A 25,510-nucleotide genomic window follows, 5' to 3' on the forward strand; every position below is an offset into this window, starting at 1 on the left:
ATTTTGGGGGCCCACCATACAGATACATTCAAATATAATAAATAATCTAACAAGTTTTTTATATGAACATAGGCTGGTTGAGGTGCTGTACCTGTATGTATGTAGTGCAGTAAGGGCTCATTCAGATGACCGTATGCTGTCCGCAAAAATGCGGATCCGTTTTTTTGCAGATTTAGAGGTCCCATTCACTTCTATGGGGCCCTTTTCTTCCATTGCATGGCTCAGCAAAAAATGAAACGTGTCCTATACTTGTCAGTGAAAATCAGGATATGGCCCTATTGAAGTCTATGTATCAGCAAAAAAAAATGAATGCAATCCGTTTTTTTGCGGATATGCTGAACTGTCCGCAAAAAAATGGATCCGCATTTTTTGCAGACAGCATACAGCCGTCTGAATGAGCCCCAAGTCTAATGTGTTATGTGCCAATTATGCAGGGGGTGGGAGACTAGGGGCCCACTTTGCTCAGGGGCCCACCGGGGGATTCCCCTGTACCTCTGTGGGCCAGTCCGAGCCTGACTGCATTGCTGAGACAAATGATGTTTTAATATACGCAAATGAGCCTCTAGGAGCAATAGGGGCGTTGCCGTTACACCTAGAGGCTCAGCTCTCTCTGTGCATCTTCTGCGCCCTCTGCACTTTGATAGGACCAGGTGTGATGATGTTTTCACTGCCTGGCCCTGTCAATCAAAGTGCAGGAGGGGAGGGGGGGAATTGCAGAGAAAGTGCAGCCTCTAAGTGTAATGGCAACACCCCCGTTGCTCCTAGAGACTCATTTGCATATAATAAAACATAATTTTTCTCAGCATTTCGGGCACATATGAACATGGGACCAACACAGATGCCTTCAGCTGCCGAGTGTACATGTAACAGATCAGCCAGTGTCATAGGGACAAATCTGCTGACAGATGCCCTTTAAATGAGCAGTTAGCTTTTACATTTGCAGGTGTTTATGAAACGCATCCCCCATCTTTCAGTGACTACATTTTTTAATATGGAGTTATCCAACTTGCAGAATGGATGCCCTGTCTTTAGGATAGGCCATCAATATTAGAATGGTGCGGGTCTGACTCTCAGGGGACCATGGCCTCTTTGTTGTTTTCATTGGTCCAGATATCCAAGTAAATCGAACCAAACTGCAATACCTTCTTCTGCTGCTTCTACAGTACCGCACAGCATTTGACAATAAGGGCTCATGCAGACTAATGTATTTATTGTCCGCATCCGATCCGCTTTTTTTTGCGGCCCGGATGCAGACCCATTCACTTCAGTGGGCTGCAATATGTCTGTTCTGTGGCATCTGCAAAAATATAGATTGTGTCCTATTATTGTCCGCATTACGGACAAGGATAGGACTGTTCTATTAGACAGACATATCCGTGTTTTGCGGATCTTTCGTACTAGTATAAACAATGAAGAAGCGGCAGCGCTTAACTGGGCACCACAGCCCCTTCCGACAGAGCGTACTGAGAGTCAGACCCCCACCGATCTAATATTCATGGCCTTTACTAAGGATAGACCATCAGTTTTAAAAGCCTGGATAACCCTTTTAAACCTCATGTAAACATCCTGGTAGCGATGGGGTTTGCGGCCGTCCAAGCCATTGTCTACATTTTCATGGCAGAGGTAATATAGATGAAGTGTAAAGTGCAGATTAGCAGTACATCTGTGGAAATATAGACTGTTTCACAGGCCAGGACACAATACTTCCACAATCCACTGATGTCATAACGGGTTGTCCTGCTTATGTGACCGTGGTAAAAGCAAACACATAATGCTTTCCTAGATCCATCAGATGCTTGACATAATTACTTGACTGTGTCAAAAACAGCTTTATCATTGGACGGTTCTTGCATGCTGGAAATACACGTATGTGACCTCAGGATATAATGACAGACTGATACCTGAATCTGTCAAAGTCTGTGACAATAATGACCCAAAACCTATAATTAATGTGAGAGCGGGTGCCTGATTATTCTTCTTCCATGTAAGTGGGGCATGTGTTCTCGGTGAAGCTAAAAACTTCATCTAAGCCCTTCAGAGCATGCACAGGCAGACTGACAACCCATGGATAAGGCAGTGATGGTGAATTTTTTACAGACGAGTGCCCAAACTGCAACCCAAAAACCACTTATTTATGGCAAAGTGCCAACACGGCAATTTACCTGAGTACTACAGTCCAATATAGAATATCTTCCATGTACTTTATCTTTTAGCTATAATATCCTTCCTACATTCACTGCGCTGCCTGTGCCGTTCATACCGCACCCTGCACTGATGACTGGCAGGAAAAGTCTAAAGCCTCTTTCACACGAGCGTCATGGATTTGGGCCGGATAAGATGCGGGTGCGTCGCAGGAAAATGCGCGATTTTTCCGTGCGAGTGCAAAACATTTTAATGCGTTTTGCACACGCGTGAGAAAAATCGTCATGTTGGTACCCGAACCCGGACTTCTTCACAGAAGTTCGGGTTAGGTGTTGTGTAGATTTTTTATTATTTTCCCTTTATAACATGATTATAAGGGAAAATAATAGTATTCTTAATACAGAATGCTTAGTAAAATAGGGCTAAAGGGGTTGAAAAAAAAAATTTAACTCGCCACTTGTTCGCTTCTCTTCTTTATTCTTCTTTGAGGAAAATGACCTGTGGTGACGTCACTGCGCTCATCACATGGTCCTTCACCATGGTAAAGGATCATGTGATGGACCATGTGATGGGCGCAGTGACATCACCACAGGTCCTTTTCCTCCTGCACAGCAAAGAAGACGACGGAGAAGCCGGGCCTGCGCGAACAAATGGATGAGGTGAGTTAAATTATTATAATATTATAATATTTATAATATTATATATTTTATAATTATTAGAATTATTATAATATTATATATTTTACTAAGCATTCTGTAGTAAGAATGCTATTATTTTCCCTTATAAGCATGTTATAAGGGAAAATAATAATGATCGGGTCCTCATTCCGATCATCTCCTAGCAACCATGCATGAAAATCGCACCGCACTTGCTTGCGAATGCTTGCAATTTTCACGCAGCACAATTCACTTCTATGGGGCCCTGCGTTGCGTAAAAAACGCACAATCTAGAGCTTGCTGCGATTTTCACGCAACGCACAAGTGATGCGTGAAAATCACTGCTCATGTGCACAGCCCCATAGAAATGAATAGGTTCGGATTCAGTGCGGGTGCAATCCGTTCACCTCGCGCATCGCACCCGTGCGGAAAAAGAGGCCTAAGGCATATTGGTACACCATAGATTTTTCCCAGGGTGCAGGTGCCCAGAGAGAGGGCTCTGAGTGCCGCCTCTGGACCCGTGGCGTAGGTTCGCCACCACTGTATTAAGGGGTTTTATTTATATTTTTCTGTATGGACTAAAGGGGAGTTCATAGATGATAATATGACCCATTGTCAGAAAAACATCCAGGCAGTAGCTAGAATGTTCTCTACCTGTTCAAACAATAAAAAAAAAATGTTTGAAGACAAGTCACTTCTAACTGGAAAAACAAGGAATATTAGCAACACTCATAGTCTTCCACTTCCTTGATTGTATTCTTTATCTCTTGCAATCAAAATAGAAAATACCCTTGTAATACATTGTATTACTGTATTATTATTGAGCTCCGTTTTCAGTCTGTCGTTACATCTAGAGTTTATCATATTCCTCTGTAGAAAGTAAAAGCCATGTGGGGATATAGCTTTTGTGACAAAAATTTAGCACCTTTTTTTGCCTCTTTACACCACATATTCCAGCCCCAATGCTACTCCAGTAATGGTAGAGGTGAGGTAGGAAACTGGAGTAACATTTCTCGACAAAAGTTTAAAGATGCTCAAAATTTATCAAGCAACATGCGACGTTTGATACGTTTTGGCACTAAGTACCCCAACGCAGAATGAAAGAAAACCGACATCAAATATTACACCCTTAGTAAATTCCCCCCACTATAAGAAATATGAAAAAATGAATCAGCTCAGAATTTTTGAACTTTTTAGATTGAAAACACAAGTCTGTCATCTTGTTTTTGCTTATTAAACTAAGCACAGTGTCTGGTAACGCTAGCAGAGACATGTTAATTGTTGCCTTTCTTATGCTAAACCGGTACCTCAATTAACACAAAAAACACATATGCAAATGAGTTGTACGGAGTTGTACGGCTCTTTCCACTCGGTGCAGCATTGTGCCTTCCTTTAGGTCACTAAGCCCTCTCCTATTCCTCAGTGATTGACAGGACCAGCCTTCCAAGAACTCCTCTAGTCTGGCCCACACTCTTGTATCTGTGTTGTGCACCAGAATTTCTGCACATGTGCAGTACACTTCTTTCCAGGGCAGGAATAAGATGATGTACTGCGCATGCACCAAAATTTGGCACGTGCGCAGGATTACAGGACCTGGTAAGACTAGTTCTCAGAAGACTGGCCCTGTCAATCACCAAAGGATAGGAGAGGCTTAATGAGCAGCGGTAAGATCAATGGTGCACTGATGGGAAAGGACCCACAATTGGTCTTCCTAGCAGCTCATTTGCATATGTCTTCGAACCACTTTTTCTGTTAATTGTGACTATGATTTAAATGTCTCTGCTACCGCTACCGGACACAATGCTTAGTTTAGGCTACTTTCACACATTTCGACAGAGGATCTTAAAACGGGAGGAAAAAGCTTCACTTTTGTCTCCATGCATTGTCAATGGGGGAAAAACTGAACAAACCGGAACAGAGTGCACCAGAATGCATACTATTCCATTTTATTGCGTTCCCATATCGGACAGATAACCGCTGCAAGCAGTGTCTTTGTGTGCGGCATAGGAAACTGAAAATGACAGATCCGGCATCAAAAACCAAGTAAGTCAATGGTGCCAGATCCGGTTTATTCAGACACGCAAATAACAGATCCAGCGCCCATTGTCTTACAATGTTATTTGATGCCGCATCCAGATTTTCAATATAATACAACCGGATCCATTCTGAACGGATGCTACCGGTTGTATTATTCATACGGATGCGTTTTCTTCCGGTTTTATGATCCTCTGCCGGATCTCAAAACCGGAAAGGAAAATGCAGATGTGACAGTATCCAAAGTATCCAAAAACAATGTGACCTATTCCCTATAAAGTGAACCTGTAACTTTGAAAACGCTGTGCCATTGACATGTTATAGAGCAGGAGGTGCTGAGCAGACCAATATATTATTATGTGGGAAAAGATTTAGTAAATTGTCATTTTCTCATTTAAACTTTTTCTCATTCTGGTCTTCGGAGTCCAGTGGGCGGTCCTACTGAGTGATTGACAGGTATCTCTGGATGCACACTCATACAGTAGTCCCGATTACTGACGGGATGAGGATGGTGGACCCTTTTACCTACTGAGTCTTCAGCTTTTCTCAGTCCATTGACGTCATTAGAGAAAAGCCTGAGAGGGAGAGACACCGGCTTGTCTTTCTCAGATTGGCAGGCAGCGAAAAAAGGAGCATTTCTGTATAAAGGCTTCTCCCTGGTTCAGAAATGTTAATATGGCTTTTGAGCAGTAAGAAAGTGTAGGGGCAAAGCCAGATTACCGCAATATTACAAGTATTCACAGTCTGTCTTCCCAGGGAAGCAATAAAACCTCATCCGGGAGAGTGGCAAGTCGATATCAGGGAGATGACAGCTAGGTCAACATATACCTTATAAGGAACAGCGCATTTTACCATTGATATAACCTACAACCAGCAAAGGTTGGTTTCCATGCCAGCATGAAACAATATATAAAAAAACAGGAAGGTCTACCAGCCAGAGGTGGTATTTCAGACTCCGACGATCCGTTTTAATATCAATAATTAATCTAGTCTTAGTGCGTCCACAGTTCTCTATTTTATAACTTATATTTCCTCATCCTTAATAAAAGAAACAGAAGTTAGAGATTTACAAGCTATGGACACCTTTGAATGCATTCTTTAATTATTGCATTAGATTTATTTTAGGCTAAACATTTTTTTTCCAATTGGTCTTTATTAAAAATGTACAGTTGTCTATCTTCTGCAGCCTGCATTTTTTCACATATATTGCTGGCTGCTCTGTTCCCTTCACAGTGAGGAGCTGTCTGATGGCTCGATCTGTAACACTAACCTCTGTCCTCCTGAGAGCTGGCAAGTATCTGATCGGTTAGGGCCCGACTGCGGGCTCCCCGCTGATCAGCTGTTTGAGAAGGCAGCTTTCCCTAGGCCATGGGATGTCACTTTGATTGGTCACATGGCGTAGGCGCAGCTCAGCCCCATTGCAGTGACTGGGGCTGAGCTGTGATTCCAAGCACAGGCGCTATACAATGTATAGTGTTGTGCTTGGTCAGCTGACAGAAGGCTGCTGCGCTACTGTGACCTCTGGTGCCTTCTCAAACAGCTGATCGGTGGGGGTCCCAGGTGTCGGACACCCACTGATCACTTACTTATGACCGATCAAGAGTTGAAAAAATCTTGGAAATCTCCTCTAAACTGAATTCGAATCAATTTTAAGACAGTTTGGAGCACCCACTTAACACACACAGTCTATTTTCCAAGTCTTCTGTTTATTTTCATTTTCAGATTATGAAAATTAAGTTCCCTTGCTCTATTCCTATTCCCGCCTACATACTGTGGAGTACAGTTACAAGAAAAAGTATGTGAACCCTTTCGAAAGATATGGATTTCTGCACAAATTGGTCATAAAATGTGATCTGATCTTCATCTAAGTCACAACAATAGACAATCACAGTCTGCTTAACCTAATAACACACAAAGAATTAAATGTTACCATGTTTTGGTACACAAATGTAAACATTCACAGTGCAGGTGGAAAAAGTATGTGAACCCTTGAATTTAATAACTGGTTGAACCTCCTTTGTCAGCAATAACTTTAACCAAACGTTTCCTGTAGTTGCAGATCAGACGTGCACAACGGTCAGGAGTAATTTTTGACCATTCCTCTTTACAGAACTGTTTCAGTTCAGCTATGTTCTTGAGGTCATGCCACAGCATCTCAATCGGGTTGAGGTTAGGACTCTGACTGGGCCACTCCAGAAGGTGTATTTTCATCTGTTTAAGCTATTCTGTTGTTGATTTACTTCTATGCTTTGGGTCGTTGTCCTGTTGCAACATCCATCTTCTGTTGAGCTTCAGCTGGTGGACAGATGGCCTTAAGTTCTGCTGCAAAATGTCTTGATAAACTTGGGAATTCATTTTTCCTTCGATGATGGCAATCCGTCCAGGCCCTGACGCAGCAAAGCAGCCCCAAACCATGATGCCCCCACCAAAAAACATGTCAGGAAAAAAGGGAAGCAAAAAAAAACGTAATACTGATTCCACGTGAGTTTTTTTTCAGCGCTGAAAATACTCTGTGTAATTTAGCCTAAGACAACCAGTCTGAACTTTAATCAGATGAGTGATCACACTCATAGGCTGGTAAACCAAGCTAAGTGATGTTACGCTAGTTGTTTTTTTTCCAGCCCATACACAGTTTTTACACAAAATCCTGGTTAAAATGGGTTGAATGCTGCACTTATGTTTACTCTGCCTTCATTATGGGTACTGGTAAAAAGCTCAGAACGCATCTTGGCATACTTGTAGGGTAGTAGAAGATGGTCCACGGGCCACATTGTTAGATTGTACAACTCCCAAGGGCCACAATGAAAACTTAAAAAGATAGTTTCAGGTGACACATTCATAACACAATGACCTTATATGATGTACATTTATAGGTGCAGGTTCCACACCTGGGACTTCCACCTAAGGCTGATTCACACGACTCAGTGCTTGGTGTGGGAAACATTGGCCGTGTGTTGGCTGCATCTCCTGGACCAACCACTGTTCCCTGACCAAAACTGACTGTATCATAGTGTTTTATGATACAATCAGTTCCTATCTGATCATCGGTCTGATGCAGTGAGTTCGGGTCAGGTGAGCCACTGTCAGGGACAGAGTGGGAACTTAAAGCAGCCCTAGAAAATTCTAAAAGTGACCCCATGTTGTAGGCAGATCCAAATTGACAGCTCATACACAAGTAGGCAGTGCCAACAGAAGTAGGGGCCTACAATACTGTAGTGCAGCACAAAATACCACCCTAGCAGAACCAATTAGCACAGTGCCACCGGTCAAGTGCATAAGTACCTGATGTTCCTAAATTAATGCTGGGCTTGGGTGGCCCCCTGGGCATTGACCAACGAGAACATTTTCCTGTAGGGTCTATGGCCAGTTTGCCGCTGGCCATGGTCGGTTCTGGGAGATGTGGCTGACACACGACCCATGTTTCCTGGACCGAGCGTGGTCATGTGAATCAGCCCTTATTGGGAGAAGGAGGGTCCTCTGCTCTCCCATTCTGCACTCCAGAGAAGAGGAGTTGAGGTGTCAGTGCAGCTGTCTATATTGTAGTTGGTGGAAGTTCCAGCTTAACATTTCTCAATTCTCCTGTACTACAGTTGAAATGGACGCATTCATGTGCAGCCATCTCATCTCTTCCTCTCAAGTCTCCAAATATGAGAGTCCCATAGATAGCTGAGGTTGCATAGAAAGTCATTATAAGCCACATGAAACACTTTCAACATAGGTGGTGCATACCTACTCTGTATCTTACCTTTGCCTGAGTTCTCTCCACTGGTGGCGACACTATCATGATGTCAGAAGTGTGACCCAAAAAATAAATAAAAAATTACTCACTTCCTGCTTGTCGCCCACATAGACCTGCTGTGATCTGCTGTGTCGGAGTTCACAAGGTTCATTGTGTTATATATCGTGCTTCCTCTTTCACCAGATGCTTTGCAACAATGCATTCCACTATTACTACTTGACAGACACTAACATGACCACAGGCCCAGGGAAGACGTGTACTCTGGTGTGGATCTTACCACATAGCCATTGTATCCAGAATGTTGTCGTCTCCACTTGGGATGTATCGCCGATCACTCACTGAATGCTTTACTTGGCTCCTAGAATTATAACTGCTCTTTGTACGTTTTGATTTTACAGGGTGCTGTTCTTTTATTATACCGAGCTTGACATGACCAGAAGCTATCACTACCTGTAACTCGTTCCAATACTAATAACGTCACACAAAGAAATAACAGGCAGCTATTGTTTTTTGTCCTTACTCACGCTCCGTCTATAATGGCTTTCAACTTTTGAATCTTCCTTGTATAGGTTTGCGGGTTATCATTCAGGGTGTGTAGAAACATCAGCAGTAGTCATAAAATGCCCCACCTTTAGATTAGGTGCTAGGTATGCCCTTATCTCTTCTGCATGTGCCATCTGACATGGTGTAGCCTCTTGGAGGCCAAGTAGCTGATAGCACTATCCAAGGTGAAGACTGACTTCCTGAGTTACCTGACTGTGGAACAAATCCAGCCGTACAAAGTGGTGTGTGACGAAATCCAAAGGAAAAAATAACCTTGCCCACACTATTCCTTCACAGCAGATAGCAGTTCACCCTTTTTCTGTACCTACGCACTTGTATTTGGTATTAGGATACCATGAAACCAGTACACACAACCTTTTTCAAGTTGTGATCAACTTAATTCAATGTATGTGGAAATTCACTTTTTAGGCCATCTAGAGCTTTGACGTTGCTGGTCCTTTCCCTTCTTCCCGCAGGACCCTGTAAGTGGTGCTTTTTTGACCTTCCAGACCTGTCAATGATGTCAGTGTAGAGATAGTTTGAATTGACTTTTGACCTATTGGTGCTGTGTGGTTGCACCTGGTCTTATGATGTCCTTTTAAACCTGTTCCGGAGATTAAAGGGGTTCTCTGGGATTTTGATTGATAACCTACCCTCAGGATAAGTCATCAATATGAAATCCGCAGGGGTCCAACTCCCGGCACTCCAACCGATCAACTGTATGAAGAGGCCGTTGCACTGCATGAGCACTTAGGCCTCGCTCTTCCTAGGCCAGTGACATCACGTTCATCGGTCACATGGCTTAACTTCAGCTCGGTCCCATGCTTGGTAAACAGCAAAGAGGCTCCGGCATTCACTAGAGGCGCGGTAGGACTGTGGCTTCCTCGAACAGCTGATCAGCAGGGGTGCCGGTAGTTGGACCTACACCAATCTCATATTGATGACCTATTCTGAGGATAAGCCATCAAAATAAAATTCCTGGAAAAATTCTGTAATCTAGTTACCCTGTGTTATTTTCTCCTGTTGGTTTACCCCAGACAATCTAAGAATAAAAGTGTGCTCATATTCCCCCCCCAAAAAACTCTCTATGTAATATTCCACTAAACCTTAAACACTAGCTTTCCTGTTCTTTAGGCTGCGGGGAGGTTTTTGTGATGGCGAAGTGGTCTCACAGTGAAAGAGGCTAAAGGTAGCCATACATATAGGTTGCACAAAATAGACAAAGTTAACCAAAATGATTGATTGGTGGGTGAAATGTAACAAATAATAATTTTATTTGACTGATGACTCCGACTGTCTTAGTTTCCAATGCCCGGTATCATTGAAAATGTGCCCAGTTTGAATTGTAACGGCCAGTATGGACTAAAATGCATATGGCTGCATCAGCATGATGGTTATTCACCAGATGATTGGCCATTCAACCATCAACCTACCTCTACCTAACGTGTATGCCCTCCTTAATAGGCAAGTTATTTTGTCACCTTTTATTTGCGCTTTCGGAGATCATTGAATGGACACCATTTTACCTGTTAGATCGTCTAAAGTACAGGCTGCTTGCTGTCCTAGTGGCCTAGAAAGTGAGCAAAGTCCCGACAACTCTAAGCCTACTGGCAAGTCCAGTCCTACTGATGGTTCCTGCAGTCCCAAACCCAATTATGATTACATCTTACAATGAACTAATTTTACGGCATTTCAAGCCATCAACATTTAGATGATCAGTTCTTTTTTTTATTGTTAATTTAGCAATACATAAGCAAATCCCTTAAGAGGCAAGAGGCGTGTAGTGAGCTCAATGGGAGTTTTCCCTGTCATACGCTTTTAAAACATCACTCACTGGAGCTAGTGGACCATAGCCGCATTGTATCTCAGATGCATGTGACTTGGACAAGGAGGCCACAAACATGGTTTTCTTAGGTAATGTTCGTTATGGCACATCAACGCTCTATTGTTCTTCCTGTTGCACTTGGTGTGCTTATGAGTTAGACCTCCATGTTGGTGATGTCAATGTAGGGTTAAAGTGGCTGCAGATATGTTGCTCAACCCTAGATTGGTGCAAACATAGCAAGATCTATGCAACATATTGCCAAGCACAATGCTAGAGTATACTTGCTGTGTTACAGGTCACTTGCACAGTAGGTGCTCCTGCCCTTTCTTCTCTGGGATCAGCAGGGGTTCCAGAGGCCAGACCCTCCACTGACAGAGTCAGGATGAAGGGTAGGTGAAGTAGATGACCACCTGGGACACAATTAGTGTACTTAGAAACAAACAGGGGTCAGTTCAATCATGCCTTATGCCCATAGTTCAAGAAATTAATTACCTCTTTAACTAAACTTGCCTGTCCACCTCCTATATTATTTCTATTATTATATACTTTATTGTGAATCCAATGAAAATCCAAAATGGTGAAATATTAAACAGGTTGGATTTGATTCAGCAGTTAGATTTGGGTTGGCAGTCACCCCGATGCATCTTATAGAATGACGTCAAGACACCCAGAGGCAGCGGGTAGGATTTCTAGTGCTAATCCCTGCATGGATTTAATGCATTTAGCTAATCTAGGTGTTAACTACAGATTTGCCCTGTTAAAATAAGGATGGATGTGACTTTTCCAAGGGTATTTACTCCTAAATAAACCTTGTTACAATTGTGAAAACATATCAGTTCTGCTCAACTGCTTTTGGGAAGGCTGGGTGGCTCCATTTTGCAGCCTGTCTACTTATGAATTGATAAGAAGAGGGCGGAGGGCTGTGTTTTAGGACTAAAGGCCCTTCATACACGTTGGTCTACTGTTCTACCAAGAATAGCGTGTTCGGCTGACGCTCTAATGTGTATGGGGAGCTCCCAACTCTCCCCCAACATCGGGCAAGGATCAGGCAAAATGAATATTTACACCTGATGCTTTTGTTCTCCTGGGAGATAAGGTCCCACCAAAAGTCTCTGGCAGTGACTTTCGCCTCTCTCCCTAATAAATACAGATAAATGTTCGGCTGAGCCAAACCTGCGTATGGGGAAGTCGGGAGAGAGAGCTGTTACATGTGCACTCGGCAGCTGAAGGCATCCGTGTTTGTCCCATGTTCATATGTGCCCACAATGCATAGATAAACAATGTTTTAATATATGCAAATAATCCTCTAGGAGCAATGGGGGCGTTGCTGTTACACCTAGAGGCTCTGCTCTCTCTGCAACACCCTCTCCAATTTTATTGACAGGGTCGGGTGTGATTACATTTTCACTGTCAATAAAAGTGCAGAGGGTGCGGCAATGGCAGAGGGAGCAGAGCCTCTAGGTGTAATGGTAACGCCCCCGTTGCTCATAGAGGCTTATTTGCATGTATTAAAACACAATTTTTCTCAGCAATGTGGGCACATATGAACATGGGACCAACACAGATGCCTTCAGCTGCCGAGTGTACATGTAACAGGTCAGCCAGTGTCAAATCTGCTGACAGATGCCCTTTAAAGGAAAACTGGGTTACTACTGCTGTGGTTGCTTTACTGGCAGCAAATATAACTACCGTGACAAATGGTAGAAGAGAATTTGTACTATATCAGTTTACAAGGGTTCTTAGCTTTGGACAATCCCTTTTTGTTAGCAGTGTAAGCTGATGGTAGGGTTTTCTGCTGCTGGAACCCCCAGCAGTCGGTAGTAATATGTGGTAGAATCGGGCAGCAAATGCAGAGTGTATTAAACAGTTCTCATCCAGTTCAATAAGCTGTCCGTGTAATACATGGACACGTTGGGTCCTTTTTGTAGCCTCTCTTAACCCCGAATCCCTCATTAAAAGTGGGTTTTTCAAACCAGCCAACCCCTTTAATACAAGTTCTCATTTTTTCACACATGACCTCTTAGGGGCAGGTTTCGCGCCTCCATCAGTTTCTCCAGTCCCGTTACATCATTTACTTAAGAAGTGGTAGCCTAGGCTCGGAGGCTTTACTCTAAATGCTAAACATTTACATTATAAACTAAATACGCTGCCGCCGTCAGATTGTTTTCTGCTGCGAAGATGCGTGGAGATGGATGTGCAAACAAGGAGAAAGGTTGCAGAGCCTGTTCTTATGATCATCCATTGATTGCTGGGTTTCCCTGTTTATTCTCAGCTCCGAGAAGCTCTGAAGAGCAAAGAGAGAGACCTGGAAACACTGAAGTTGGATGCGCAGCTGCTGGAGCAAGCGACGGAGGCCAAGATAGCTGAGAAGTCTGCAGGTAAGACCAGGCTGAAGCCTTACGTGGATGAAACTCGCGCTTGCACAAATGACGTGGCTCACTTAATGCAAGGTAATATTTGCTCAGGGAGGGGAAAGGAATTACTTTTTTTTTTCCTGGACTTTCTGTTGGCGGTTTGGAAGTGCTTGTGTGGCTCTGTGTTTAAGATCCTGGTACTGGTATTAGTGAGAACTCTACCTGTATTCAGGCTGATTTGGGCATTAAGTGTCTTGTTAGCACCATGTCAATCCAATCATAAAGAGCTTGTTTGTTTAGTTGGAAGGTCTTGAACAAACAGAGCCGGAGAAAGGAGGGGAATGGGAAAGAACCCTGCACCGTGGTTCATACGTGTCACATTTGTCATTTTGCGGTGTTGATTTTGGTACGACTGGGGCTTTATAGGTATATCTCTGAATGCACAATCACAGTAGACAGTTGTATCTATAGCTGGTAGGACAATTTTTGGCTTTCCGCTCGCATAGTTCAGCATGTCAGCCCATAAGCTCAGACATACTTACTGCAGTCCCTATCAACAGGGCAATGGTGGCAATTACATATAGAGTGTTTCTTTTACAGAAATTACTTTAAAAGGTTTTCCAGGACTCATATTGGTGACCTACGCTTAGGTAAGTCACTAATATCAGATTGGTAGGGTTGCTGCCTAGTAAGTGCAGCTTTGTTCTCCTTCCGGTGCAAGGGAATATGAGCTGCAGTAACAGGACATGGCCACTATGCAGTGTATGGAGCTGTGTCTATTTCCACAGTGGTGCCTTCTCTGCAGTCATCTGATTGGCAGGGGTCCAGGAAATCAGACCCTCACTGATCTGATATTGATAATCTATACTAAGGATAGGTCACCTGTACTAAAAAAGATCACTAAAAAAAGCTGTGTAATTATATCAAGGCACTTACAATAAAGTATAATCTTATTAGGGCCTGTTCACATCGGCGTCGGAGGCTTGATTCGGAGCCTCCGTCACAGATTCCAACAAAAACAGAGGAGGAAAGTCCTGCATTGCAGGATTTTTTTCTCTATTAAAAAAGCAGATTCCTGGATGGAAACCAAATGGATTCTCGAGTCTCGAGTTCAAGTCTGTTATGTGCTGAATCTGGCACTTCCTTTCTTTTCGTACTTCTTCTCCAATAACGCTGGTGTGAAAGAGGCCTCAATGTTTTGTAGTTTTCTGTATCCTTCCTCCGACTGTATTATTGTTGCCCTTTAACCTCCAAGCTGAATGGAGCCTAAGAAGCACTATGCATTTGGAAAGTCTTCAGATCCTTTCACTTTTTTGTTTATGTTGCGGCCTTGTGCTAAAATATTAATAAAATAAAAATTCCCATGAATCTTCACACAACACCCCAAAAGGAGAAAGTCAAAACAGAATGTTAGAAATCTTTGCTAATTTATTAAAAAGGAAAAACTAAAATCTTGCATTGACCTAAGTATTCAGACCCTTTACCCAGGACTTCGTTAAAGCCCCTTTGGCAGTGATTACAGCCTCCAGTCTTCTTGGGTATGATGTTGCAAGATTTGCACACCTGGATTTGGGGGATTTCAGGCCATTCTTCTCTGCAGATCCTCTCAAGCTCTGTCAGGTTGAATCAGGACCATCGGTGGACAGACATTTTTAGGTCTCTCCAAAGACGTTTGATTGGGTTCAAGTCACAGCTCTGGCTGGGCCACTCAAGGACATTCACAGAATTGTCTCTAAGCCATTCCTGTGTTGTCTTGGCTGTGTGCGTAGGGTCATTGTCTTGTTGGAAGGTGAACCTTCGGCCCAGTCTGAGGTCCAGATTTTCATTAAGAGTACCCCAGTCCATTTAGCTTTCCCTCAACCCTTACCAGTCTCAAAGATGATCACGAGAAATGGGAGGCCCCCAGAGCTAAATTTTAATTATCATAGAAAAGGGTCTGAATACTTATTATGATGCCAAATTTTTGTTTTTCCTTTCTAATAAATTAGCAAAACTGCTTTTTCTGAATTCTGTTTCACTTTGTCTTTATGAGGTATTCAGTGCAGATTGATGGGGGAAATATTAAATTGTTTTGATTTTTAGCACAAGGCCGTAACATAAGAAAATATAAAAAAATTGAAAGGGTCTGAAGACTTTCCGAATGCACTGTATATGGTAGTTCGAAGTCTATATATTGTACCTCCATATACATCCTGTTCCTTATGAAAGCATATGCAAGTTTTTTTCATTAGAAAAAAATGGTGGCCTTTATACAGGTTCACAGAGACCTCATGTGCCTCCGTATACGCTCTGTTCACACATATCTGCAACGTATCTGAATAATGACGTATTGGGGAGCTGATAACACAGAACAATAGCATGCAGAGTGCAGTTTATCACTTTTTCTCTTGCTACATTCTGCGTGTTTTATAGCGTGACAAGCTTTTTTCCTATCTGTATGAGTTAGTGGATGGACCTTCTGTTGATATGGTCCTATCTCCTTCAGCTTTCATCTAGACAACTCAAGTATTGAGCTTTAATGCCAATTGTCGAAAGGACACAGAGAAGGTACAAATCCACAATGTTCCTGATGAATTTTAATCTGCCGATGAGATCTTCCAGGAATGCTTGGACTGATGAGCGGTCTCCTGGAACTCGTAGAGGCGGCTGCAGAAATTAGATTGTTTTACATACGTCCCATCAGTGTAGCGAGGACGAAGTGAAGACATGTGCCGGCCTGTGCTGACATGAGCTTCTGCTGGACTGTGAATTACTATTATATGTCAACCCGTAACATGTCTGACTTCCAGAAACTACACACAATACATTTCTTTAGGTGATTTCCACCATAAATGAGAAAACGGTCATCAGTCAGATGTCCTCAAGGTGTTCAGTTCTGCGTTACATTGTATCGCTTTTCTCTTTACTAAATGTGTCACTATAGCTTCCTTAGACATTGCCACCCAGCTTTCCGATTTTCCTGAATAGTAAATTGACTTAGTCATACAGGGGGTCCATCACCGGCCCCTATCTCACATCGTTAATAGACCGATTTCTCTTTAAATATATAGGGGTTGGCTTCTTTAGGCAATGCTTTTGTATTAGAATTGCCCCCAAACTAACAAAATCTACGTATAACGGTATACGTCCCTTTATCAAAAATCCAATTACCAAAGCCTGATACAAACGTTAAAACTCAAAATAATAAATATTTATTGGCGGCCATGTGAACGTCAGAATTTAAAGGGCCAACACCCCCCCTGAATATCCACTGGGCCTCCTTTTGGAGTAACAAAAGATCCCAGTTGCCACCCGTCAGTGATCTTTTAATCTGTTCAATACCCTGGAAGGTCACAGATTCCACCCTTCCATAATGGCACTCTTCCACATGACGTTCTATAGGTGTGTCATTGAGTTTAGCTATATCCGAAATGTGCTTACCAATGCGCCGTCTCTGTTTACGCTTGGTCTTGCCAACATACTTAACTCCACAGATACATGACATGAGGTAAACCACCCCCACCGATTCTCAATTGATAAATGATCTAATGTAATAAGATTCATCGGTGGTGCTACCAGTAAAGGACTTTCCCCTTCGGATGTTTCTGCAATATTTACATGATCCACACGGGAAGGTTCCCACCAAAGTACTCTGTAACCACATCTGTTGGCTAGAACCTTGAAAAAAACTGTGAACGAGACAATCCCGTAGGTTCTGACTATGGCGATATGTAATTGCAGGATACACCGGAATGATGCTGCCAATATCAGGATCAGTTAGCAGGATATCCCAATTTTCAGACAGGATCTATCTTACTTTCTTATGAGATTTTTCATAAGTCCCAATAATCCTAAGTGTGGTATCTCGTTGTTCCCTCAGCTTGGGACAAAGTAACTGTTCCCTATTTGCACTCAGGGAATGTTGGAACGCCTGTTTTAAAAAACAATATCCGCGATTGACAAATCTCTGCTGTAATTCCCTAGCAGCAGACCCTGAAGTCAGATAGGCAAGAACAATTTCTCCGGACCCTCAAATACTGCCCTTTGGGTATTCCCTTTTTCAGGGTCACAGGGTGCCCACTCTCCCATCTATGAGAGATGACATTTGGGATATAGCTAAACTCCATGACACACCTATAGCACGTCATGTGGAAGAGTGCCATGATGGAAGGGTGGAATCTGTGACCTTCCAGGGTTTGGAACAGATTAAAAGATCACCGAGGGGTGGCAACTGGGATCTTTTGTTACTCCAAAAGGAGGCCCAGTGGATATTCAGACTTAACACAACTGAGCCCACTGGCCTCAATGATGCTATTTCGTTTGCATCTTTTATCTGAAGAGCCACCTTCACTATTAAATGTTGGATCTATTCTTTGATCTTCCCCATGATTTCAATATTGGGGACATGGCTGGTGACTGTTTACATCATTATGTGCTATGCCTTTTTGTCCCCTATATCTATAGTAGTGTATTGACTGGCGTTCGTCAATGATACAGTGTGTTTTGATACAGTGTAAATGATATGTATCATGTGTTCTTGATGAGTGACATATTGTATCTCTTGGCTATAATCGGTCTGTTATCTGATACATGTATATTCAGATTGCAGTGTCATCAGTATGACATCTTCATCATGGAGGTGCTTACAGCATGAGTTTCGGCAGAGTAGGGGTCCTTCTCTGGTACCACCTTGTTACCTCCTATGTATATATGTTCCCTTGTTTTAGCCGCCGTAATGTTCCCCCATTGTATATAGGTGCCATCGACACTTCCTCAGTGGCCTGGATTCTCTCTCCGGGCGTTCCTGCTGGCGGATTAGTACGGAGATTGTCCCCCATCTGATTGGTAGGCCACTCGAAGCCACGCCTATGGGGGCGGGGTGTTGGCCGTTGAAATTCTGGCGTTCACGTGGCCATCCTAGCGCCGATACTCTCACCCGAGTGTCACTGATCAAGTCAGGCAGTGACTGATATGTAATTGCGGCTCTCACAATAGGCTCTTGATGAAGTGCCAGCGATATTTAGGCACAGAAACGCGTTGAGCCATTCACATGATTGGCGGCAGTAATCGCAAGTGAGGGTATTAAAGAGACTGTTATAGTGAGTCATAGGCAGCACAGATGCTAATCAGTCCTGTGACGCCCGTCTGTAGGTACACTAGTGGCTCCTGTGGGTTGGCCATCAGACGTTTCTTTTGTTAGTAGAGGTGCAACAATTGGATCGTGAACGATAAAGTGGGGGCGCATTTTTTTTTTTATACCATCACACCGCTAGGTCCATTGTTTTCACTATATGGTGCTTGGTGCATCTTTACTAACCATGTAGTGTGAACACCTCTTTAAAGGGAACCTGTCATGTGGATATTTGATTATAATCTAACTAATTATATACAATCATTAACTACTAAAAAGTGCCTTAGATGGCACCTCATAATATACACACAAAGATGCCACATGCTAATGAGCTAATTTGAGTCCAGCGTGATGTCATTGAGTCCAGCGTATATTTATTTAACAGCTATAGCCACTCCCCTGCCCACCTGCTGATGATTCATATGGAAAATAACTGTCATTCAGCAGCAGGTAGGCAGGGATAGTCAGGAGCTCATGAATATTCATGACTCATCATTATCAGCTGGAGCTTTTCAATACAAGATGTTGGCAGATTGACTGGGTCAATTAAAGAAAGTGACCCAGCATTTTGCTAAGAGAATCAGTCACTTATTTATGTTGCCCTTAGTTAGGACACCAAAAAAGTGGTGACAGGTTCCCTTTAAGCCTGTTTTTGTAAATGAGTTGGGGTTGTACACCCTATGTTTTTAGGTATTTATCACCAATAAATATTTATTATTTTGAATTGTAACGTTCCTATCAGGCTTTGGTAATTGGAATTGCCCCCAACCCAAAAAAATAAAAATCAATGAGGATCATCATATGTGATCTGTGGGCCAACCATGCAGCAGGTGTTTAGTTTCCCTGCAGCGCCTCCACAGGTGAAGTGTGGTGTAGATTAAAATCCATATTGTCTTCATGTGCAGTAATGTCTGACTTTAAAAATATTGGTCAGGATGAAATCACTTCCCCCCCCCCCCCCTCCAAATTTGATCATAAAGTCACACGTTTTCATAAGAACCGTTTGCATTTTATTATATCCCTTGAGTACAAAGCTTATATTACACCTGCAGATAATCGGTAACGAGCATTTGCAGCGATGATCTGGCAGTGTAATACTGCCGCCAATAACCAAATGGACAAGCTTGTTTATCGGGTAATGGGAATCTTTTAGCAGGTTTAAAAATTACCGTTTGCCGGCAGCAGATCGTGCGGAGTAATCGCGATCTGCTGCCGGCAAACAGTGATGGCATTAGCGATCACTCGTCATCATAATGAGCAGGAAATTGCTGCATGTAATAGCAGCGGTCTCCTTCACTGATGAGAAGGCGATTGCTGGGAAGGAACAGTCGCCTGCAAAATCTGCAAGTGTAATATAAGCTTAATGTTCAGTCAGGTTTTTGGACAATATTTTGGGGACATGTTTTCAGAAGACATCGTGACCTTTCCAGTATGTTCACAATGAACAAAGGAAGATTGCTATGCAAATAATGAGCGGATCCCTGGATGCCCAAGGCACCTCTAACAGACTGTCCCAACCTGTGTCAGTAGCAGCACTGCCTTCAGTACTGGCACCTGGGAATGATATAACACAAAGCTGGTGTCTGCATTTCACTTTAAAGGGGGTTTCTGAGTTTCTGATAGTGATGACTTAGGATAGGTCATCAGTATCAGTTTTGTGAGTGCCAAAGACCCCAGAAGCCCTCCGATCAGCTGTTTGAGGAGACTCTCTAGTGAGTGACCGCAGCCTCCTTGCAGATTACCAAGCTCAGCATCATCCATTGGATAGCGGCCATGTTTGGTGTTACAGCTCAGCTCCATTCATATGAATGGGACTGAGCTGCACCTTTGAACCTGATGTCACTGGCCTAATAAGAGGCGGCGGCGGTAATCGGATAACCACAGCCCCTTCAAACAGCTGATCAGCGGGGGTCCCGGGAGTCGGACCACCACCGATCAAATGCTGATGATCTATCCTGAGGATTAATAGGTCACCAGTTTTAAACACTTGGGCAACCACATTAAAATTATGGATTTGTAAAGATGCAGCAGAGCTTAGTTTGTTATTTTGCTGTCTGTGGTTTTCCATAGACCTGCAGGTTAAACCAGCTACAGTGAGATGTGAAGATTCACCTGCGACATTGTCCCAAGGACTTCAATGACCTATTCATGACATATTAAGTGCAACCTATTACAAGCAACTTCTTAAGCCGGCCATACACTATGCTCAGCTTCTCCTCCTGAACCACCATTCTATGCAAGCTCAGCCAGGTGTTCTGAATGAGGAGAGGGGAACAAGCCATAGCCAGACACCTCTGGTGAGAACAAAAGGCTCGACCATCTTAAAATTCAACATGCCTGACCCTTCTTTCCCCGGGCATCTGCCATTGACATCGGAATACACCTTAGATCGGCGCCAAGTCCCACCGAAATCATTGGGTTCACCCAACATACATCTAATGTGTATAGTCTCCTTTAGATTTGGACCTTGAGATGGCCTTCAATGAATTCCAATTTTAAATATGGCTTTAATGGTGGTCTAAAGAACTGAAGGTGTTTTCGAAGATCCAACTTCTGAACCCTCTCGGGGAAAAGTAGATATTGCCAGATGAGGTTGCAGCTGGCCACCTATTTTCCTGCAAAGGAAATGTAGCATTATATGGCCAGGCCAATTTTGTCCAAGCTGAGAAGAGGTTGTACAGGACTAGAAAACACTCCTTTCTTCCAGAAACAGCGCCACCTTTGTCCATAGGTTGTGTCTAGTATTGCAGCTCAGCTCAATTTTGATCAATTCAGCTCTGTTGAGATCTCATACATACTTCTTCTATTATATACTACTTTATTATTAATTTAATGCAAAACCACAACTATGTAACATTAATCTAATGATTAATCAGGCCCAGTATTAGCAAAGAAGTGTGACTACAGGGAAATCGTTGTGAAATAAGCTTGTTTTATGATTCTCTGGTGCCAATTTCCTTATAGGCCTTGTAAGGGTGCCAGAGCAGGCATGGTGCCCACCGAAGCAGCGGTTCTTATTTCCTATCTAATAGAACACCTTTCAACAGAGCAAAATACATTTTACATTTTAACTAATATCCATGATTATTTGTCCACAAGGTGGCACTCTTCTATTGATATTTATGGATATTGTTTGCCACAAAGTTGGCTTTTGGACAGAATGAATTACACTATACTTTGAAAAACATCTATTTTCTTTTGGAAGTTTTTGAAAGTGAATTTGCTAGTGTAGAAAAAAAAAAAAAAACATAGTCACAACAGCACCTATTCATCATCCCTCAGAAGTGTCGTAGTTACATTTGGAATTGGACTTTATTTTTGTATTTTTGTTGGTGTCCCCCCCCCCCCTGTAATTTAATGTGACTTAAGGGATAATGTGCCCCCTAGTGAAAATGATACCAGTTCTGTGACCATATAAAAGCATAGTGACTTCTAATATCCTCATAATTTGTAGCAGGGGGTATAGTATTCCTTATAATACACATCTCAGCTGCTGCAAAATCTTTTTTTGAAGATTAAGATGGAGATTCCTGTTTGCTATTGATTGTTTGCTGAGGCAGGGTGCTGAATCTCCTTAAAGAGACACTGGCAGATGAGGCCAAGGATTGTCAGAAAGGAAGCGCTGTTTCCCGATAATCGCCTGCTCGTCAGTGAAGGAGACCGCTGCGTTTACATGCAGTGATCTCCTCCACAGTATGGATTAGCCATCGCTCTGCCCCGTACAGAATCATTATCTGCCGGCAGCCAAGTGTGATTAGATGGCACGATCTGCTCCTGGCAAACAACTATTTTTGTGACTGCAAAAAAGATGTGATTACCTAATGAAGGAGCAAATACTCGTTCATCAGTTAATTAGCAGCACCTTAAGCAGATCATCACTAACGTGCGTTCCTACAAAAACTTGTTAGCGATGATGTGGCCAGCGTAATACAGCCCTTGTTGGAAGTACTCCATAGTATAGAGACTTATTCGCAGTTCTCCATGGGAAACGAATATGCAAAGTGGTACCTACCAAGGAAGAGAACCATCTCGCCAGCACCACCTTTTTTGAAGTGGCTCCCTACGAGTCAAAATCCAGCTTAACAACAAGCCTTGGGATTTAAAGGGCATCTGTCAGCAGTTTTGTACCTATGACACTGGATGACCTGTTACATGTGCGCTTGGTAGCTGAAGGCATCTGTGTTGGTCCCATGTTCATATGTGCCCGCATTGCTGCTGAGAAAAATGATGTTTTGATGTATGCAAATGAGTCTCTAGGAGCAACGGGGGCGTTACCATTACACCTAGAGGCTCTGCTCTTTTTGCAACTGCCGCACCCTATGCACTTTGACTTTAGGAGAAGTCAGGGCAAGGCATGATGTAGTTTACACTTACCTGACCCTGTCAATCAAAGTGCAGAGGACACAGCACTTGCAGAGAGCAGAGGCTTTAGGAGTAAAAAGGGCTCATTTACATACAGTACAGACCAAAAGTTGGGACACACCTTCTCATTCAAAGAGTTTTCTTTATTTTCATGACTATGAAAATTGTAGATTCACACTGAAGGCATCAAAACTATGAATTAACACATGTGGAATTATATACATAACAAAAAAGTGTGAAACAACTGAAAATATGTCATATTCTAGGTTCTTCAAAGTAGCCACCTTTTGCTTTGATTACTGCTTTGCACACTCTTGGCATTCTCTTGATGAGCTTCAAGAGGTAGTCACCTGAAATTGGTTTCACTTCACAGGTGTGCCCTGTCAGGTTTAATAAGTAGGATTTCTTGCCTTTATAAATGGGGTTGGCACCATCAGTTGCGTTGTGGAGAAGTCAGGTGGATACACAGCTGATAGTCCTACTGAATAGACTGTTAGAATTTTTATTATGGCAAGAAAAAAGCAGCTAAGTGGCCATCATTACTTTAAGAAATGAAGGTCAGTTAGTCCGAAAAATTGGGAAAACTTTGAAAGTGTCCCCAAGTGCAGTCACAAAAACCATCAAGCGCTACAAAGAAACTGGCTCACATGCGGACCGCCCCAAGAAAGGAAGACCAAGAGTCACCTCTGCTGCGGAGGATAAGTTCATCCGAGTCACCAGCCTCAGAAATCGCAGGTTAACAGCAGCTCAGATTAGAGACCAGGTCAATGCCACACAGAGTTCTAGCAGCAGACACATCTCTAGAACAACTGTTAAGAGGAGACTGTGTGAATCAGGCCTTCATGGTAGAATATCTGCTAGGAAACCACTGCTAAGGACAGGCAACAAGCAGAAGAGACTTGTTTGGGCTAAAGAACACAAGGAATGGACATTAGACCAGTGGAAATCTGTGCTTTGGTCTGATGAGTCCAAATTTGAGATCTTTGGTTCCAACCACTGTGTCTTTGTGCGACGCAGAAAAGGTGAACGGATGGACTCTACATGCCTGTTTCCCACCGTGAAGCATGGAGGAGGAGGTGTGATGGTGTGGGGGTGCTTTGCTGGTGACACTGTTGGGGATTTATTCAAAATTGAAGGCATACTGAACCAGCATGGCTACCACAGCATCTTGCAGTGGCATGCTATTCCATCCGGTTTGCGTTTAGTTGGACCATCATTTATTGTTCAACAGGACAATGACCCCATACACACCTCCGGGCTGTGTAAGGGCTATTTGACCATGAAGGAGAGTGATGGGGTGCTGTGCCAGATGACCTGGCCTCCACAGTCACCGGACCTGAACCCAATCGAGATGGTTTGGGGTGAGCTGGACCGCAGAGTGAAGGCAAAAGGGCCAACAAGTGCTAAGCATCTCTGGGAACTCCTTCAAGACTGTTGGAAAACCATTTCAGGTGACTACCTCTTGAAGCTCATCAAGAGAATGCCAAGAGTGTGCAAAGCAGTAATCAAAGCAAAAGGTGGCTACTTTGAAGAACCTAGAATATGACATTTTTTTCAGTTGTTTCACACTTTTTTGTTATGTATATAATTCCACATGTGTTAATTCATAGTTTTGATGCCTTCAGTGTGAATCAACAATTTTCATAGTCCTGAAAATAAAGAAAACTTTGAATGAGAATGTGTGTCCAAACTTTTGGTCTGTACTGTATATTAAAACGTAATATTTTCTCAGCAATGCAGGCACATATGAACATGGGACCAACACAGATGCCTTCAGCTGCCGAGTGCACATGTAACAGGTCAGCCAGTGTCCTAGGTACAAATCTGCTGACAGATGCCCTTTAACAAGGGAATATAGCCATGCCAGATATTCATGCTTAGGCAACTGTTTTGAATTGCTTACCCCTTGTCAATAGAGAGTATTGTTGGAAAGTCAGATTTTGACTCATAGTGAGCCACTTCAAAGAGGTGGTGCTGACGAGATGGTTCTCTTCCTTGGGAAATAACTTTTTGCATATTCGTCTCCAATGGAGCATTGCCAATAAGTCTTCATACCATGGAGGACTTCCAGTATGCCTCCATACAGAAGGGTTTGTGCAGCCAGTACATATTGATGATGTATCCTCAGGATAGATCATCAATATCTATTCGGTGGGGACCCAACTCCCACCACCCTCACCGATCAGCTATTTGAGGAGGCGATGCTGGTACAAGCACTGCTCCTCTCCAATATTACACTGCGTGTCGTCTCAGAAGTCTCGGAGGCGCAGTGTAATAACAAATGCTTGTTCCATTCTCTTGAATGGGACTAGCACTTGTAATTACACTGTGCCACTGATGCAAGTGAGACGACCAACACTCAGTGTAATCTTAAGGAAGCAGTGCTTGGACGAGCGCCATCGCCTCTTCAAACAGTGGATTGTCAGGGCTGCCGGGTGTTGGACCTCCACTGATCAGATATTGATGACCTATCCTGCTGATATGTCTATGGCGAGCAGGAAGAGAGAAAGGAGATGGCACACGCGCACTACGCGTACCTTCCCTTCATACAGCTGATCAGTGGGGGTGCCGGGTGTCAGACCCCCGCTGTTCTGATATTGATGAGCTATCCTGAGGATAGGTCATCAATATTAAAAGCCTGGAGAACCCCTTTAAGGTATCACACTGAGCCAGCCAGAATCCTACTCCGTACTGATAAGTGACAATCCAGGTTGATGAAGAACCTGCAGAACTATTCAAGTCTTT

At 43.1% G+C, this 25,510-nt stretch overlaps 1 protein-coding gene across 1 annotated transcript in view; it reads left to right on the forward strand.

Moving 5' to 3' along the window:
- The window catches only part of MIPOL1 (mirror-image polydactyly 1), a 217,104-nt gene that overhangs the window by 1,780 nt on the left and 189,814 nt on the right, over positions 1–25,510 (forward strand). Inside the window, exon 2 of the mRNA XM_044271260.1 lies at positions 13,212–13,317. Within this exon, the coding sequence (XP_044127195.1) occupies positions 13,212–13,317 (106 nt within the window). The remainder of the gene's footprint in view (positions 1–13,211; positions 13,318–25,510) is intronic.

Source organism: Bufo gargarizans, chromosome 11 (genome assembly GCF_014858855.1).
Source record: "Bufo gargarizans isolate SCDJY-AF-19 chromosome 11, ASM1485885v1, whole genome shotgun sequence".
In the NCBI taxonomy this organism is placed as follows: Eukaryota; Metazoa; Chordata; class Amphibia; order Anura; family Bufonidae; genus Bufo; species Bufo gargarizans.